This window comes from Microtus pennsylvanicus, chromosome 4, assembly GCF_037038515.1.
Source record: "Microtus pennsylvanicus isolate mMicPen1 chromosome 4, mMicPen1.hap1, whole genome shotgun sequence".
Classification (NCBI taxonomy): Eukaryota; Metazoa; Chordata; class Mammalia; order Rodentia; family Cricetidae; genus Microtus; species Microtus pennsylvanicus.
The window spans coordinates 10260515-10279236 of NC_134582.1; the positions used below are offsets into that span (position 1 = coordinate 10260515).

Sequence of the window (18722 nt, forward strand, 5' to 3'; positions counted from 1 at the left end):
GACAGGACGGGACGGGACGGGATGGGATGAGGATGGGATGGGATGAGGATGGGATGGGATGGGATGCGATGGGATGGGATGGGATGGGACGGGACGGGACGGGATGGGATGGGATGAGGATGGGATGGGATGAGGATGGGATGGGATGAGGATGGGATGGGATGGGATGAGGATGGGATGGGATGAGGATGGGATGGGATGGGATGGGATGCGATGGGATGGGATGGGACGGGACGGGGTGGGATGGGATGAGGATGGGACGGGTTGAGGATGGGATGAGGATGGGATGGGATGAGGATGGGATGAGGATGGGATGGGATGGGATGGGATGAGGATGGGATGAGGATGGGATGGGATGAGGATGGGATGAGGATGGGATGAGGATGGGATGGGATGGGATGGGATGGGATGAGGATGGGATGGGATGAGGATGGGATGAGGATGGGATGAGGATGGGATGGGATGAGGATGGGATGAGGATGGGATGGGATGAGGATGGGATGGGATGGGATGGGATGAGGATGGGATGGGATGGGATGAGGATGCGATGGGATGGGATGAGGATGGGATGGGATGGGATGGGATGAGGATGGGATGGGATGAGGATGGGATGGGATGGGATGGGATGGGATGAGGATGGGATGGGATGGGATGGGATGGGATGAGGATGGGATGGGATGGGATGGGATGAGGATGGGATGGGATGGGATGAGGATGGGATGGGATGAGGATGGGATGGGATGGGATGAGGATGAGGATGGGATTGGATGGGATGGGATGGGATGGGATGGGATGAGGATGGGATGAGGATGGGATGGGATGGGATGGCATGGGATGGGATGGGATGGGATGGGACGGGACGGGATGGGATGAGAATGGGATGGGATGAGGATGGGATGGGATGGGATGGGATGAGGATGGGATGGGATGAGGATGGGATGGGATGGGATGGGATGAGGATGGGATGGGATGGGATGAGGATGGGATGGGATGAGGATGAGATGGGATGAGGATGGGATGGGATGAGGATGGGATGGGATGAGGATGGGATGGGATGGGATGGGATGGGATGGGATGGGATGGGATGAGGATGAGGATAGGACGGGAGAGGATGGGGGTGTTCCTTTGCCATTTCTATAGCGGTGTGTCGAAGGAATCTCCACACAGAGATATTGTTTGTGCACCAACATGCTGTGAGGATACACTAGACCTTCAGGAACTAGAACGGGGTGAGAGAGAGATGCTTCACTACATACCATTTTGTGACACTTCTTGGATTTTGCATCAAATAATTGACCAATCAAAACTTTCAAAGAAATTAAAATTGTCAATGACAGCATTAAGTGGGCCAGGTTTAACCCTTAACTGTACAAAACACTGAATTTCAGGTCCGACAGTCCAGGGCCTCTTAGATTTCTACCCAACAGGAGCCCTGCAATGATAATTGAGGTGGCTGGTAACTGAGCTGGGGACTTTCACACCCCGAGGTGACCTTGCAAACTTGGCCTTGGTGATCAAACAGCTTCCAGGGCCTTCTAATGCCAGTGGAATTTCCAGGCTATGATGTCTACCTTGTGTTTCTCGTCCCCTTCAGTTCTGGGGTCTACCCACCCCACCCCACCTCACCTCCACATGTGACTTGTACCCACTCCCAGCCCAGGCAGAGCACACTCACATGGACAGCACCTTCACGTCCAGGATCTCCTGCCTCAGCTCCAGGCATCTTGTGGAGTTAAATTCTAAAGGCCCCTTGTAAAATTCAAAGTACCTGAGAACCAACAGAGACAAAGGTTACACAGAGAAGCAGCCCGGGTTTTCTAGGACCTGCCAAGAACCAACCCACCCCATCACAGGACCCAGTAGGGTGCTGGCTCTAAGTAGGAGCAACCATACTGCACTATAAGTGTGTATAGGAACAAAGCCCACTTGGGCCAACACTGAAAGGCGGTCACAGGCTTCATTGCAAAACTGTGAGGGAGGAGGGGGGTAGGCTTTATGCACTCTGATCAGACAGAATGGGAGATCGGCAGCACCCAGCAGCCAATCTGGGAGGCAGGCAGTGAATTATCCCATCATTTCCTGCCCTTTCTGTCTTTCTCTGACTCTTAAGACAATGTCCTATGACACAGCCACAGGCAGAGCTCAGATTGCCCAAGATTTTTCCATTTACAAAGCATTTCCATTCCCATCTGCTCCCTTGGTGCTCTTGTTCCTGCTGCGCTGTCTGGGAGACTGACCACTCTTTTCCCATCTGTTTACCACAAGAGCTGGTATACCCACAGCCCTGGAGTCCAGAGTCACCTTCCTGGGCAGAAGCCAGGTGATCCTTTCCTCATGGGTCTCTCCCACTTCCACGGTGGTTCTGTAGCTGGAGCTACTGGAGCCGGGAATGTGGGATCCCAAGACCGCCGCAGTCATGACTCAAGAGTATACAGACTGCCACACTAACCATGGGCTCAGTAGTCTCCTAACAAGTAACCCACGAGAATCAGAAGCAAAAGAGGCACCTACAGCCATCACAGAGCCAGAATCAAATGCTGGAAACGTAGGCATTCTTGGAGCTTGTCTTAGCACCTTCCAACCATGGCAGCAGCTATCACATTTGCACCCTATTGCCAAGCCAATGCTGCAGACAAGAGTATGAGAGTAGAATGTTTGCTTAACATGCTCAAGGCCACAAAAATAGACCCCAAAAATGTTCTATTCAATGGATTTTCTCCTAATTCCAAAATAAGTTGGCTCCATATCTTTATGTCATAAAAGAACTAGGTGGAGCTCTTAAGAACAAGGAATTGAGGATGTCTTTAACATCAAACTCACTCTCGCTCTCTTTCCCTCTTGTTTCTGATTCCCGCCCCCATCTCTATCTCTCCCTCTCTCTCCAAACTCAGCTTCAGAACCTAGATCAAAGGCCTGCTCCTTTGGGAACACTCATGTGGCCCCTTTCTCTGGGCTCTATGTTGAGGACTGCGGACCACCAGACCCTGAATTTCTTGTAAACAACTTGTTTTCCTCTGCTCTGAGCAGCCTGCAGCTGCTCTGAACACGAGACCCTGATGGCAGGGGAGTGGGTTCTAATGAGTCTGCAGCTGAAAGATCTCAAGAGCTGGGGCGTGGCCAGAGCCCTATATAAGCTGCCTGTGAGCACAATAAAGTGGGCATTCTTGGCACACTTGTATCATGGATGACCCGTGTCCCCATGTCTCTGTCTGTGTACGTGTGTTTTTAAATCTCCAGGACCTTTGCCCGGGGCTCGCATACTGTCTGGTAGTGCAGACACTACAGCTCTACACACTGTATCTTCATTAGAACAAATAATATCATATTATCATAATCTGCCTCTGGTCTACAGCCCTTCCAAATGGTGAGCATCTCAAATGCAGCGATTATGTCCTTGTCATTTCTCTCCTATCTGCCCTACAGAAACAGGCACACTAAAGACTACATTTCCTAGACTCCTTTGAGGCTAAGACTCTGGAGAGAATTTAGGTCCAACCAGTCAGAAATATGCACATGAGACTGATTCCAAGCTGCTCCTTGAAAAACATGAAAAGGAGCATGGGGCAGACAGAGGTGACATGGTTCTCAAACACTACAGTCATGGCGGCAGCTCGCATGATGGTCCCATTGCACAATGCCATTGCTCATGTGACGGCTCATCTTGGTTGTCAGCCTGGCTACATCTGGAATTAACTAAAATCCAAGTGGCTGGGCATGCCTGTGAGAGAGCTTTCTTACTGAGACCATGTGAGGTAGGAAGATCCAGTTCAGTCTGGATCTTCTGAGGTGGAAAGGTCCATCTTTATGTGGACCACGTCTTCTAGCCCGTCTTAGTCACTATTCTATGGCTGGGAGAAGACACCATGACCAAGGCAGCTCTTATAAAAGAAAGCATTTAATTGGAAACTTGGTTACAGTTTTGTCCATTATCATCATGATAGGGAGCATGGTAACATGAAGGAAATTTCTGGAACAGTAGCTAAGAGCTACATCCCAATCCACAGGCAGAGAGAGAGAGAGAGAGAGAGAGAGAGAGAGAGAGAGAGAGAGAGAGAGAGAGAGAGAGACTGACTCTGAGCTTGGCATGGATGTTTGACACCTCAAAGCCCACCCTCACTGACATACTTCCTCCAACAAGACCACACCTCCTAATCCTTACAAATAGTGTCACTCCCTGGTGACTAAACATTCAAATATATGAACCTATAGGGGCCATTCTTATTCAAACCACTATATTCCACTTTCTGGCCCCCATAATCTGGTAGCTATCACAGAATGCAAAATACGCATTCAGTCCAACTTTACAGTCTCAACTTTGTTTCAAAGTTCAAAGTCTCTCCTGAGACTCTTGGCAATCTCTCAACTATCACTTCCTGTAAAGTCAAAATCAGAAAGAACAGATCACATACTTCCAACACACAATGGCACAGGCTATGCATTACCATTCCAAAAGGGAGGAAAGGGGAGCATAGTGAGGAAATACTGAACCAAAGTAAGACCAAAAACCAGCTGGGCAAACTCCAAACTCTGCATCCCCATCTCTGATGCCAAGGCACTCTTCAGATCCCCAACTCCACTTCTCTTGCTTGGGCTGGTTCCACACCACAGCTTTGCTTGGCAGGGATCCCACAACTCTGTCATCTCCAGCATCTTGGGATCTCCAAGGCGATCCAAGCTTCGCCTTCACAACTTTACACAGTGCGCTCTCTGAGCCTTCATGCAGGGACACTCCCGATGCACACTTGGCCTCGGCATCTTTTCTTAGCCATGGAGGGAGATTCCACAACTTGTTTCTTGTATCCTTGACTCTAAAACGAGAACCATGTGGCCAAAGCTCCCAAGTTCTACTGTTTGATGGGGTTGGAACTTGGCCACTTCCTTTTATTACATTTATATCAGCTTTCTGTTGGTGGCGGGTTCCTTCGCTGCCGAAGCTTTTCTTTAACTCCTTTCCACAAACTGGTGAGGTGTTGCTCTGAGGTTACAACTCCCTTTATTCCATTTAGCATCTGGTTTTTCTTTAAACCTCTTATGTTCCCGAGCACTGGACTTAGCTCCATTACACTGTCTGATGCTCCCTTTCTCTTCAAGCTACACATATTGTATTGGGGTGGAATGTGGTGATTTGAATAAGAATGACCCCCATAGGCTCATCAGTTTTAGTCACCAGGGAGTGGCACTATTTGAAAGCATTAGGAGGATTAGATGGTGTGGCCTTGTTGGAGGAAGTGTGTCACTGGAGGTGGGCTTTGCGGTTTCAGAAGTCCCTACCAAGCCCAGAGTCTGTCTCTGCCTCCCTCTGTCTGGCTCTGGCTCTGGCTCTCTCTCCCCCTATGGATCAGGATGTAGCCCTCCGCTACTGCTTCATACTGCTCCCCACTATGATGATAATGGACTAAACCCAATTCAAATGTTTTCTTTTATGAGAACCTCCCTGGTCACAGAGTCTCTTCAAAGCAACAGAACAGTGACTAAGACAAGAAACTGGTACCAGGAATGGGGTGTCACTGTGACAGTCCTGACCATAATGTTTGTTGTAGGAATGTGCAGAGTTTGGATAACTAGAGTAGAAGAGCTATTGAACATTTTGGGGGGGGGGGCAGTTACTGGGCCCTCCTATTAGGAACATGGACGACAGTGATGTTGAGAGTGATGTAGCTTGTGATGGCCAGACTCAAGAGGTTTCAGAGGACAAAAATATTAGTAAATGACCTAGAAACTGTTCTTGTGATATTTTAGAGAATAATGTGGCCGCTTTCTGCCCTTGTCCAAAAACATCTCCCTGAGGCTAAATTGAAGAGTTGGGGTTCATGGAAGTAGTGAAGGAGATTTCAAGGCAGCCTAGTATCGACTGTGTTGTGTGGTTATTGGTAATCACCTGCATGCAGAGCTATAATGAGAAGTAGCAAGCCAGTAAGTGAGCAGCACCCCTCCATGGCCTCTGTATCAGTACCTTGCCTCCAGGTTCCAGCCCTGCGTGAATTCCTGCCCTGACTTCTTTCAATGATGAATTACAATGTGGACGTGTAAGTCAAATAAACCATTTCCTCCCCAACATTCTTATGGTCATGGTGATTCCTTCCTTCCTTCCTTCCTTCCTTCCTTCCTTCCTTCCTTCCTTCCTTCCTTCCTTCTTTCCTTCCTTCCTTCCTTCCTTCCTTCCTTCCTTCCTTCCCTTCATTTTTGTTTCAGGTTTTTTTCTTTGAGATAGGGTTTCTCTGTGTCCTGGAACTCACTCTATAGACCAGGCTGGCCTTGAACTCAGAGATCTATCTGCCTGCCTCTACCACTTGCATGCTATGATTAAAGGCGTGCACCACCACCACTCAGCACATGGTGTTTCATCACAGCAATAGTAACCCTAACTAGGATCTAGTGTATATAAAGGCTGTGGAAGAAAGAAGCTTTTGGTCTCTGCCTGCTTGCTCTCCTTGGCAGCTCATTCCTTTACTAGCCTTAGAGTCTCCTTCTTCATGATTCCAGGGTACACTGAAGAGCAGCTAAGACATCCGGTCTCGTGGACTGAACTACTGCATCCTTGGACTGTCCACTGGTAGACAGCATCATTGGACTAGCTGGATACTAGCTTGTAAGTTACTCCAATAGATTCCGTTTTATATTATATTATATTCATTCTTTCACTACACTCATTCTATATTTCATTGTTCCACTAGATAACCCTGACTAATTCACTAAGACACTCATTTTTTTCTTGAAGACTCTGAGCTAGGAGTGCCCTTAATAAATCTCTTTCTCCTTGAGGCAGTTGACGAGCATCCTGTCATCTGCAACTAAGAACAAGGGGTCAGCTTGGGGCCACCACACAAGCCTGTGACCTTGGCTCTACCTCCTGCAGTTTTCCAGTCACACAGCGGAAAGTAAGGTCTGTCTCATTTGCAATCGGACCCTGCAGGTGTTACTAGGCCATTGGAACCACAGGTTGAGTGAAGTCATGATCCTAGACTGCCACTAAGAAAAACTCCAGATACAAATGTTTGCCAATAAGCCTAGCACAGCGGTTCTCAACCTGTGGGTGGTGACTCATTTGAGGGTCAAATATCAGATTATCAGATATCCTGCATAGCAAATATTTACATTATGATTCATAACAGTAGCAAAATGACAGTTATGAAGTAGCAACAAAAATAACTTTGTGATTGGGGGGGTCACCACAACATGAAAAACTGTGTTAAAGGGTCACAGCATTAGGAAGGTTGAGAACCATTGGTCTTCAGAGAGCTGGAGACTTGCCAACATTACTCCTGTGTGTACAAGTCATCTGGGTCACTTCCTCTGTCTCTTTTCTCTCCTACTTTGAACCAAGGCAGTGTCTTCCCTCTGACCAGACTCCCCTCTCCTCTGCCCAACCATCCTTCCTTTTCCCTCCAGTCTTAGCATTTGGTCCTCCTTTCTCCTGAATCCCTAACATTGTTCATACGGGCAACTCAACAGTTCTAAGCAGTCTTTGTGCCATGTGTCCAGGGTTCTAGGTTGAGAGGTTTTCAAAGGTGGACTCACACCCCTTCTTAGCCACTGCTATAATCTGAGTGTTTGGGGTCCCCCAGAATCCAAGCTCTGAGATGATGGGATCAGGAGGCGATGGGATTAGATGAGCCTCTGTTCTCATCTACACGTAAACGTCCTTATAAAACAGGGCTGAGAGAGACACTTTGTCCCCCTACCACATGAGAATATGGGGAGAAGGCCTGTCTATGAAACAGAGAACAAACCTTCTGAAATTCGGACTCCCAGTCAAATCTCTAGAAATAAATTTCCACTGTTTGGCAGCACCTGAGACTACGTACTCTGTTTCAGCAGCGTGAACGAACCCAGACAGCCATTTTAGCCCTGTCACTTCTAGCCTTAGCCATGTCAACACTAGTCTAGAAAGACTGAGTGCTACGTGAGCAGCAACCATGATGCTGTTGACATTTCCAGGAAAGCGTATTGCACAGGAAATGTTAAGAAGAGCTCACCCCCATTGCCCTGTCATTGAAGGGCGAATGCTGCCAGCAGACACCACAGGGAGACCCAGGAGTGCGACACTGGCTTCTCTGCCCTCAGCTAGATGACAGCAGAGCTGACTCAGGGATGAATAACGCAGAAGTTTCTCTACCATCTGCTCCAGTGACGCGGCCTTCTGCTGAGCTCACTAAACCTCCTTCCGCCTCCTCCTGGCGACAGCCCATGCCAAGTCCTGCCTGGTATTAGATGTCCTTGATCACCCTGCCTCTGCTAAGCACTACAGACATAAAGACATTCACTGCTGGGCATGGTGGCACACACCTTTAATCCTAGCACATGGGAGGCAGAGGAAGGCTGATCTCTGTGAGTTCCGGGCCAGCCAGGGCTATATAGTGAGACCCTATCTCAGAACAAAAGGAGTGTTTCTGAGGCCTTGACCACTGGGCCCTGCCCACCCTACAGGGACTGTCCCTCTCAGGGTTCCTAGAACTGTGGCAGACTAGCCTTGGAGTGCCTCTCCCATGCCACTCACCGAAAACAGCCATTCCCAGATCCTTCCTTCTCCATTTTGCACACTCTGTCCTATCATCCTTGTCCTACCCACCCTAGGGCCAGGTACAGGCAACCTCGAGCAGCCCCTACACTGGAGCCTGAAGACCGGAACCCCTGCCTCACCAGTCCCTGCCCTCAGGCCACTGGTCACACTGCCTCCTAACTGGCCTGGGGCTTTTTATCGGCCCAGTGTGGAGAGCTGTGCCCTTGTTCCCGGAACTAGTGAGTATCAAACCCCTTCCCTCATGACAGGCATTTGCATATTTGTATCTTACCATTTCTAATTAACACAAATCCTAGGCCCCTGAAACATCCAGAGCCAAGTCATCCAAAGTGCTCCGTGACTGTATCTGAAGCCTCAGCTTTGCAGTTGGATAAAGGAAATCAACGAATCTTGCTTCTTTCCCCCACCCTTGTAGGCTCTGCTCTTGGGGGTGCACTATTCCCACCTGATCTCTACGGATGACACATTTGATGACACAGCATTTCATGGAGCACAGCCACACTGGGAACCCCAAAGTTGTGCCTGTGACAGGAAGCCTGAGAGGTGTAGCCCGCAGAAGCTGGGCAAACCGAGAATGGTCTGGGACCATGAAAAGAACGCTCACATTCTTTTGTGTATTCCCTCATGAGAGTGGCAGGCACAACATGCAAGAACAAACTGTGGCCTGCAGGAAGAATTGCATGTGTGTGTGACAGTACTGGGGGAGAAGTGGCCTGTGGGGAGATGTTCCTGGGACCTCTCAGAATGATGGGATGGGGACAGCTCTTAAAATGCCTTTTCTATGTTTCCTGTAATGGTGTGATGATTCTTTTGCTACTGAAAATTGCTGAGATATGTTCTTTGCTTTTAAGCTACAGACCTCTCTATAAATACTCCCTGGCTTCACTTGCGCATGGGGAATCTGACCAAAGCGCCCCTCCGCCCTCACTAACTCCCCAGGCTTTGTAAGCGAGTGAGTCACCGCCTCTTCTTTCCATTCCGGAAACACTATCTCTGCTCGGCTCAAAGGAGAGGGAGCTGGCACCGCAGCCGCAACCGGCGTCTCCAGGTCCGTGTCAGAAGCCTAGCTCCTCTCCAACACCATTTGACTTCCAACAGTCAGCTCCAAAGCTGGCTCCAGGCTGCAGCCATCCTGTCCCTGTGCCCTCGGGAACCTTGTGGGCTGGTCAGCTCTAACTGCCTGGTCATTGGGGGACAACCTGCATTTTGAAAAGACGAATGAAGAAGGCTAGAGGGTCCTGGTGGCGGGGTGTGGCTTTCCTTCTCTCAACCCCGTGAAGGCCCCAGTTTTGCAAGCTGAGGCCCCTCTCAACAGGCTGGAGCTGGCCAGCTGCGAGGCCACACTGGGCCACTCATCTGCTCCAACCAGCCTTTCCGCGTGAACCCACCCACAAAGGCTCCCTTGTTTATTTCCTCTTCAATCCACCCAGGGTTGCATCCCCTTCCCAGGGTCAATGGTTGGTGTGAGATGGGGCCACTGTGCTCTTTCTAATCACAGTCCACCATAGTGGCATCTAAGACCACAGAAATCCAGGGAGGTTCCCTGTGCCACGTAAAAATGCAGCTGTTAGGGGCAGGCGCAGGAGGAAGGGAAACTGCCATAGTCCATCAGTCTTGACCTTTTCTTTCTGTCATGCCTGGGGCATTCTAAGAGAAGAGTAGTGAGATATCACCCTGCTAGAAACACTTCCCCTCCACGCAGCACCTCTGTGCAAACAAAATTAGGAAACCCGACCGACCGACCCCATTAATTAAGCCACATGCCGGCAACACGGCCTGTCGGAGTGATAGTGGGCTGGGTTTCAGCACCGCCTGATTCGCATCCTGCCCAGCTGTGTGAGGCAGCCTTCTCCTAGACCCTTAAACCAGCTCCTTTCACTCCCTTAACAGTCCAAGGAGACTGTGCTTGAAATTCAGGCTGCAATCAGCAAGGCCGCTTGCCCAAGGTCATCTGGCTAGTCAATTATACCAGAAAAAAAAAAATACCCTCTGGCAAGCCAGGGTCTCTATCACCTCAATGCGCTCCTTTTCCCAGCTCTGACAGTCAGGACTCCCTGGGGGCTTTGTCAGTCAGCAGCCCCCATCTCTCCCAAAGGTGACAGCCCTTCAGCAGATCTGTGCTATTTCCAGCAGCATAAGAGCAGCTGCCGTCTGGAGCCAGCACACACCCATCAGCAAATATGCGGAAAGCCTGTGTCTTCCTGGATAGGTGCAGAGGGACACAGGGCTTCCTCCTACCAGCCACCAAAGGCCACAACTGCCAGGAGGAGTCACTGCAGGGCCCTCCATGCCTGCTCAGCAATCTGGACTTAACCGCTCTCTACAGGGTGTGATTTCCCTATGCCAAGAATCACCAGAGCTAAAAGGTCCACGGGCTAAAAGACAGAAGGCTGGCGACATGGCTCTGGTGACAAGAACTCATAAACTCAACCACTGGGGAAGCTGATGCAGGAGGATTGCAAGTTCAAGGCCTGCCTGGGCTGCAGAGTCATTTCAAGACTAGCCCGGGAAACTTATGAAGATTCTATCTCAAAATTTTTAAAAAATTGATAAAAGAAGGCCGTGAATATAGTTCAATAGTTGAGTATTAGCCTTACCTGTGCAAAGTCCTAAATCCAACCCTAATACTGCAAAATAATAAATAGCAAGTTAATAAGACGATTAAATAAATGCTTGCTATTCTGAACGCAGCTCTAGATAGTTCTGTGGTCAGTCTGCTCTGCCACACCACTCCCCAAAGTCTGGAATGTCATTTTTGCCATTGGTTGGAGTCTGGAGAGGTTAACACTGACCCAGGAGCAATACCAGATTCAGAGATCCACCCTCCCTTTCCCAGCTGTAGGACCTCGATCTGGTGGCCAGCTCATCCCCTGCAAGCTGACCCTTTCCAAGCCAGCCCAGGGAACCCCAAAAGCACCCCTGGTAAGACCCAGCTTAGCCCAGGATGCTCACCATGTCCACTGGCACTGGCTGGGGACTCACTGACCTTGCTGGGCTTTGGCCACCAGCCCCTTGTGCTAAGCCCAGACCAGTACGCTAGTCACCTCCGCCCTCTAAATCTCTGCCTCTATAGTGACCCTGGTCTCAGCCCCAGCATAAGCTATACTTCATTCTGCAAGTCTCACGGAGGTCTGGCTCTGGGTCAAGGCTGCTCTTCTCCTATGTCTTCCTAGTTACTTCTATCACAGGTCTACCTGGTCAACATTCTCAGGGCACCTTCTCACCCTCCCTTCTCTATACTACCGTCCCCTGGGCACATCCCCACCTGCCCTAGACAATGACTTACACATGATGTAAGGGGGATGTTAAAGGCAGGGTCCCCAAGCAGGGGGGAAGAGGAAATGAGATCAGGAGCAGCCAGAGGGAGGATGGACGGACGCTGGTGTGCTGTGACGTGCAGAAAATTCAACCCCAAGATCCCACTGTGTCCCAGGCAGAGGTTTAGACTCAGTGTGAGGAAGCACTTCTGAGAAGGAGGCCCTGGTGGAGGATGGCCTCTAGCCTGCCTTGTGAGCCCCGCTGTTTGCTATCCAACGACAGTCTTGGTGTCCGTCAAATTAGGAGAGTACAGGACAATGAAGACCGTGTGCAGCTTCTATATCTTTTCATTTGTGCCCCCTGATTTGATTATCAAGTAGACATTGGCTTCCTGGCCCAGCCTTAGCTTCCTTCTCTTTCCATTTTCCATGTCTTTCTGTCCTCCTACCTTTGCCAAGTCCTGGTGAGCAGCACGTAGAGACAGAGGAACAGGCAAGAAGTGCAAATCCATGAGGGAGGAAAGAGGGAGAGTGGGTGGTGGTGGGGAAGGAATGGGGCATCTGGGCACTGCCGGAGTGGTGCCGAGGTTGAAGAAGAAGGGGTTGCTACAGGATGAGATAATCGCTGAAACTGGGCGTTTTATAACAGGGAGTTTATTCACAAGGTGGCTGTGGGGAGAATGTGAAGACGAGGGAGCCTCCCCAGGGGTAGGGTTTCGTGGTGCTTGCGGGATCAACAGGAGGGTGGTCTAAGGTGTGGGAGGGGGATTGGAAGTAAGATAAGCAGTGCTCCCCCCCCCCCAGTGTCATCCAGCTCCAGGGCCCCCATAGGAGGGCTGCTCAGGACACAGTGGTTTGCCATGGTCTGTGGGTGGAGTTTTGGCTTTCTGACACCAAGAACTCACCCACTGGGCACCTGTATGGGCTGCAGCAGAGAGCTGGTTTTTGTGTTGACAAAAGACCCGCATGTCAGAGGCAAAGCCAGCAGGAGATTGGTGACATATGCTTGGCTCCGCGACCTCCAAAGTTAGGGAGTTTTGCAGTTAATGAGGCTTTTCTTCAATTTTAAGAAGGCTCAGCCCAAATATGGGGTGCTACCTACCTCTCCAAGACAATGCTCTGGATGAAGGGCAAAGCTGGGGTCAGACTCTGCCTCCTCTATTCAGGGAGCCTCAGCAATGCCTGTGTGAGGCAGAGCAAACTGAGATGGCCTTACCTGTGTGAGGCATTTTAACCTCGGAGCCCTTGGCCTGCTTCTGAGCAGGTGACAGACCTTTTTCTCAACTGAATAGTTTAATTAATGCCCCCAGTTTGCAGGAACAGAAACTGAGGCACAGAAAGTTCATGTAAGTTAACTCGCAAGTTTAGAGGTCACAGAAGGCTAGGAGACTCCGCTGAGATTTGCTTACAGTGCCTAAATCTCAGAGATTGAAAACCCAAAAAGCAACACCATCTAAGGAGCCTCCTGGCACAGCGCTGCCCCCCCAACAGCCTCCTCTGCCTGAAGCCTGATACTGTCAAGCTGTGGGAGGAAAGTGGGAAGACACCATATTTGCTCTGCTTGTGTGTTTCCCCAGCACCCAGCCAAGCACATTCTGCCAAACCTGACTCTCCAAATCCTTCTCATTTGGATGGAGCCCAAGACTTCTTTCTCTCTTTTGTGTCTCCTTTATGTCTCTGAATACTTGGAAACCCACCAGAAAGGTTCACATTGAGCCAGCCTGCACCCTGAACGACCCCGTGGGGCAGCTGTATCTTAGCCGGCAGGACCAAAGGGCAGGCATGTTGGCTGGGCTACCAGGAGGACTGCTGCCCAATGTCCAGCAGCTGTCTCTGTCCGCACCGACCGGGAAGAGGGGGGTGTCTGCATTTCAGAATAATCCCTCCTCCACAGCGGAACTTCAGGTGTAGCCATTTTCCATAAAAATTGGGAAAATGCTAAACCCAGAGGTCGGGGAATCATGAATCCCCCCCCCCCTTCTGAAGAGTGGGGGAGAACAGAAGACAAAAGTGCGTAAAGGATGGGGGAGGGGGTAAGCAAGCCAAAAGAGTTCTGTGGCAGATGCCAACACAACTTCCCCGAGGAAACACGGAGGCAGGTGGTCTGCCTAAATCCATACGTCCTTCTCATTTTGGTCCAACAGTCAAGGGCAGAAATAGATGGTGTGGATGGCCATGTAAGTGGCTCTCCCCTTCACGGCTGATCTGCACACAGTCCAGAAAGAAGACATCCTGTTAGATCTGCCACCAGAGCCGAGGCTCTAGCATCAGTACTGCCGGGGCTGACTGCCCCTTCACTGCTTGCCACCGGAAGGTGACTCCGTTTCCTCACCTGTAACATAGGATAGTAACCGTGGCCAATGCAAAAGTGTAACAGTGATACACAGAATGTGCTTAGCCAATGCCGGGCTTAGAACCACACCCGGGTGACGCCAGGCTATCGGCAGGGTCCTCCAGACCCAAGTCAGGTCTTAGCCACTGCAGGCAGTCCCTCTGACTTTCACCCCAAGTTCCAGGGCACTTGCCATCTGCGTCCCACAGCATAGTGCCTAATTATACACGGTCTCAGAACAACTAGGGAAGAAGCCACATAATACAGTACAGGACTGAATTCAGTCAAGTTCCAGTCCCACGCTCCACAGGACTTGCTAGACACACGGCTGCTCTCGACCTTGGTTGATATCTGACCTTCAGCTGGCTCTCTCAGGCCTTTGACTTCACCTTCTGTTGTTTGCTATGGTGGAGGCCACCCTCTATTTTCTATCCTAGAAGCTACTAAGCCAGGGCAGTGTCCAGCCACAGGCATCTTGGTGGCAGCAGTTGGACCAGCTATAGCAGTATGGCTCTGCTATCTGCCTCGGATTGACTTTCTTGGGTCACCTCTTTTTTATTATTATTATTATTTAAAAAAGGAATTTATTTCAGCCTCCAGTTTCCGTTCTTTTTTTTCTTTTTTTTTTTTATTAAAAATTTCCGCCTCCTCCCTGCCTCCCTTTTCCCTCCCCCTCCCCCTACTCCCTACACCCCACTCCCCTCCCCCTCCCTCTCCTGTCCGAAGAGCAGTCAGGGTTCCCTGCCCTGTGGGAAGTCCAAGGTCCTCCCGCCTCCATCCAGATCTAGGAAGGTGAGCATCCAAACAGGCTAGGCCAGTACATGCAGTAGGATCAAAACCCAGTGCCAGGGGCTGGAGAGATGGCTCAGTGGTTAAGAGCATTGCCTGCTCTTCCAAAGGTCCTGAGTTCAATTCCCAGCAACCACATGATGGCTCACAACCATCTGTAATGAGGTCTGGTGCCCTCTTCTGGCCTGCAGACACACATGTAGACAGAATATTGTATACATAATAAATAAATAAATAAATAAATAAATAAATAAACAAACAAACAAACAAACAGTGCCATTGTCCTTGGCTTCTCAGCAGCCCTCATTGTCCACCATATTCAGAGAAGTCTGGTTTTATCCCATGCTTTTTTAGTCCCAGTCCAGCTGGCCTTGGTGAGCTCCCAATAGATCAGCCCCACTGTCTCAGTGGGTGGGTGCCCCCCCCTCGCGGTCTTTACTTCCTTGCTCATGTTCTCCCTCCTTCTGTTCCTCATTTGGACCTTGGGAGCTCAGTCCATTGCTCCAATGTGGGTCTCTGTCTCTATCTCCATCCATCACCTCTTCTTTCCTCCTCTGGCCATGCTGTTAGAATGGAGAGCCAAGGTTGGAGTAGATGCCAAGAGGCACCAATGAGGTCAGGCTGCACCTGGGGCTCAAGGGTCAAGAAGGTCCCAAAATGCCTGCATAGGTACCAGCCCACATCTTCATGGCAAGAGGCTCTTTAGGATTCAGGGTGTCTGAAAAAGCTCCAAAGCACGTATGTGCACTTTCCAAGAAAGCCCATGTGTGCAACGGCAGAAACTGCCTCCAGGGCAGGCACAGCTTACAGCAGGCAGACTTAAAGGGAAGTCAGTTGTGCTGGGCTATCGGGGAGACCAAAGGCGGAGATGGTAGAGGGGGTTATTGGCAGGCAGACAGGGCCATCATGTAGAACAGAGGACAAGCACAGCACAGAAGCCCTTGTGCTGTAGCTCTAGGCTAGGCTGTCAGCCCTGGGTGATGGACAGTTCCTGGAATAGGGGAGGCGAGTTTCTCCTGCCTTAGCTGCCCTCAGCACTGTTTGACTTGGGGGTATCTTTACCTGAGATGCCATGAGGCTATCTTGGGTTTTTTTTTTTCTTTTCCATATGAAGTTGAGTACTGTTCTTTCTAGGTCTGTGAAGAATTTTGCTGGGCTTTTGGTGGGCATTGCATTGTAGGTTGCTTTTGGTAATATTGCCATTTTTACTATGTAATTCTGCCTACCCAAGAGCATGGGAGATCTTTCCACTTTCTGGTGTCTTCTTCAATTTCTTTCTTCAAAGATTTAAAGTTCTTGTCATACAAGTCTTCCACTTGTTTGGTTAGAGTTACTCCGAGATACTTTATGCTATTTTTGGCTATTGTGAAGGGTGTTGTTTCTCTGATTTCTTTCCCAGTCCTCTTATCACCTGTGTACAGGAGGGCTACTGATTTTTTTTTTAGTTAATTGAGATAGCATGAGGAAGTGGATGCAATGTTGTCCACCCTGTAGACAAAGTGGGCAATCACCAAGGAGACAGCTACTCTACCCAGAGAAGCTACTGAGCAGGCAGGCAGGTCAGACTAGAAGAGCCAAGGCATTCAGTTGGCCAGAAAGAGGCCAGGGCTCTGCCCTACCTCCCTGAATCTCCTTATCCATTGCCAGGTGCGGGAATATCCGGCAGGGTTTCTCACTCAGTTACCACAGACATATAACTTATCCTCACTGACTCTTCTCTGCTTTTTACACACCTCTCCCCAACTTTCAATTTCCCCTTTTCTCTCCAGGATCCCAGAACCCTCAGGCCACACATCCATCTGCTCTTCTCAAGAGAGAATCTTGGTTAGTTCCAACCTGGAAGGAAGGACTTTGCTGGAGGAAGGCCCGTTTGTTGGTTCCCGGGCCAAGAGCACTGGGAGACAGGGTTGAATCCAAGGCCTAATCTGGAAACAGGGACTGGAGTTTGCTCTCTTACCATAGCCTCTGTTTCTCGGTCAGCTCATCCTCCTATGCTGCCACCATCTACTGAGTTTCTGCTGCGGCAGGTGCCACCATGTTCTTATTGAGAACTATAAGAGAGCTCACAACCACACCCAGCTGAAGGGATGAAAGCATGAATTCATACTCTGAACACGGGAGCTGTCCTCAAAGACTTTCCTACTTGGTCTAAATGCTCGTTTAACGTTGTTGGTTAACAATTACTCCATTCTACTCGTTAAAGCAGCTCCCCTAAGGATGCTTAAGGGCAAAATGTCATAGAATTAACTTGAACTCCATAAAGCTGGACATGAATGCATTTGTATAACACACTCTCCAGCTCAGCCCGGGTTCAGAGATTGTCTACCAGACCTGACCATAGCCTTGACGAGCATTATCAGCCAGGATTTTCTTTGAGGCTCTGTTTGGAATTTTTCAGACTGGCTCTTTCTCCTCGTGGCTCCTGCTTGAACAGGGACTAGAAACTGTTGGCTGGTGCTCCTCTTTATCCTCTGGTTATATTTGGCTTCTCCTGACTTCCTTTCCAACCCTATTAATAATAAAATGCTAACAGGCAGCACCACACTTCCACATACCACACAACTATAGGGCATAAAATATGGCAAGCACTGAATTATTCAGTAGGTGAATAATACCACGAAGATATGCTATATCCCAGATACAAAGCTGTTAGCTGGGATGACGTATATGACATCTGTCCTTGTGAAGCTCTCCCTGGCGGCTGCATATCTGCTGCCAGGAGCTACCCAGTCCATCTTAAAGAAGGCACAAGCTGCCCTGTCAGCCACGTGAAAAACCTCCCAGATGCAGCCTTTTCCAATTATGTTCCTTATTCTTCCCACGTTTGAGAACTACACGCGCTTTGTGCAGTCTTTCACACGTGGGGCCACCAGTAAGCCAACTGCTGTGCACAGGTCGGATGTCAAAGCTAGCTCCATCCAATTCCTGCCCTCCTGGTTATCACACATCGTGGCTCTGACCCTCACAAAGAAGCAGCTGAGGGATTTCATTTCCATCATTTTGTGCCCATTCTTCCCATCCGTTTTCCATCAGCAAAGTCAACACCTGGCACACATGGAAAAAAATGTGTGGTAAGAGACTCAAAAACAAGACCACTACTATTTGATAAGAGCCACCTTGTCAAGCTCTGAGAACTCTATTCTTAACTATGTGTGGCTCACAGTTATTCTAGGAGAGCCACACCTTACAAATGGCTTCAGCTTTGTATTGCGTCTTGTATTAAATAAAAATCCAGCGGTACAACTGGCTAATACTTTCTAAATAAACTTTCTTTTAGGAAAAGAAGAAAGTTGAGACTTAAAATTGAAATTGTTCCAAACAATTTGGGGTTGTGTGGTCAAGACACTTATTCTGTGACCAAGGGGTTTCTTGGTCACACGGCAGCTCTCCAAAAGGAACTCGGTTGCGAGGTAACATTGCTGAATAAAGAGCTTCTGAATTCCAGAAGGAATAGACTTGAGCAGGGTCTCCACACCTGAGGAGGCTCAGATGATGGGAAAGGGAGGATCTGAGTTATAAAGTGGAGGAGAGAGAAATAAAGAACAAGGAGATGAGAAAGGAAGAAGAATAAATGTGAGTCAAGAAAGGCGACAGAAAGCAAGAGAAAGGCAGTGGCTTCATATAAGGAGAGGGAAGGGGAGGGAAGGAGGAAAAGGAGAATGGGGGAGAAGGGAGGAGGAGGGGAGGGGGAGGGACATTACTGAGGACAGGGACAGAGAAGATGCTGGCAGTTGGAAGTTTAGGGACGGACCCTGTGTTTTTGCTCAAAACTCGGGAACAGAAAAGATGAGATGATACTGTCAGAAACCAAGTGGACAGGTGT

General features: G+C 49.5%; 1 protein-coding gene across 4 annotated transcripts in view; it reads right to left on the reverse strand.

The window, feature by feature from the left end:
• The window catches only part of St8sia5 (ST8 alpha-N-acetyl-neuraminide alpha-2,8-sialyltransferase 5), a 78859-nt gene that overhangs the window by 32862 nt on the left and 27275 nt on the right, over window positions 1–18722 (reverse strand). For all 4 annotated transcript variants that reach the window (XM_075968226.1, XM_075968225.1, XM_075968223.1 and 1 more), the window contains one exon: window positions 1676–1768. In XM_075968226.1, the coding sequence (XP_075824341.1) occupies window positions 1676–1768 (93 nt within the window). The remainder of the gene's footprint in view (window positions 1–1675; window positions 1769–18722) is intronic.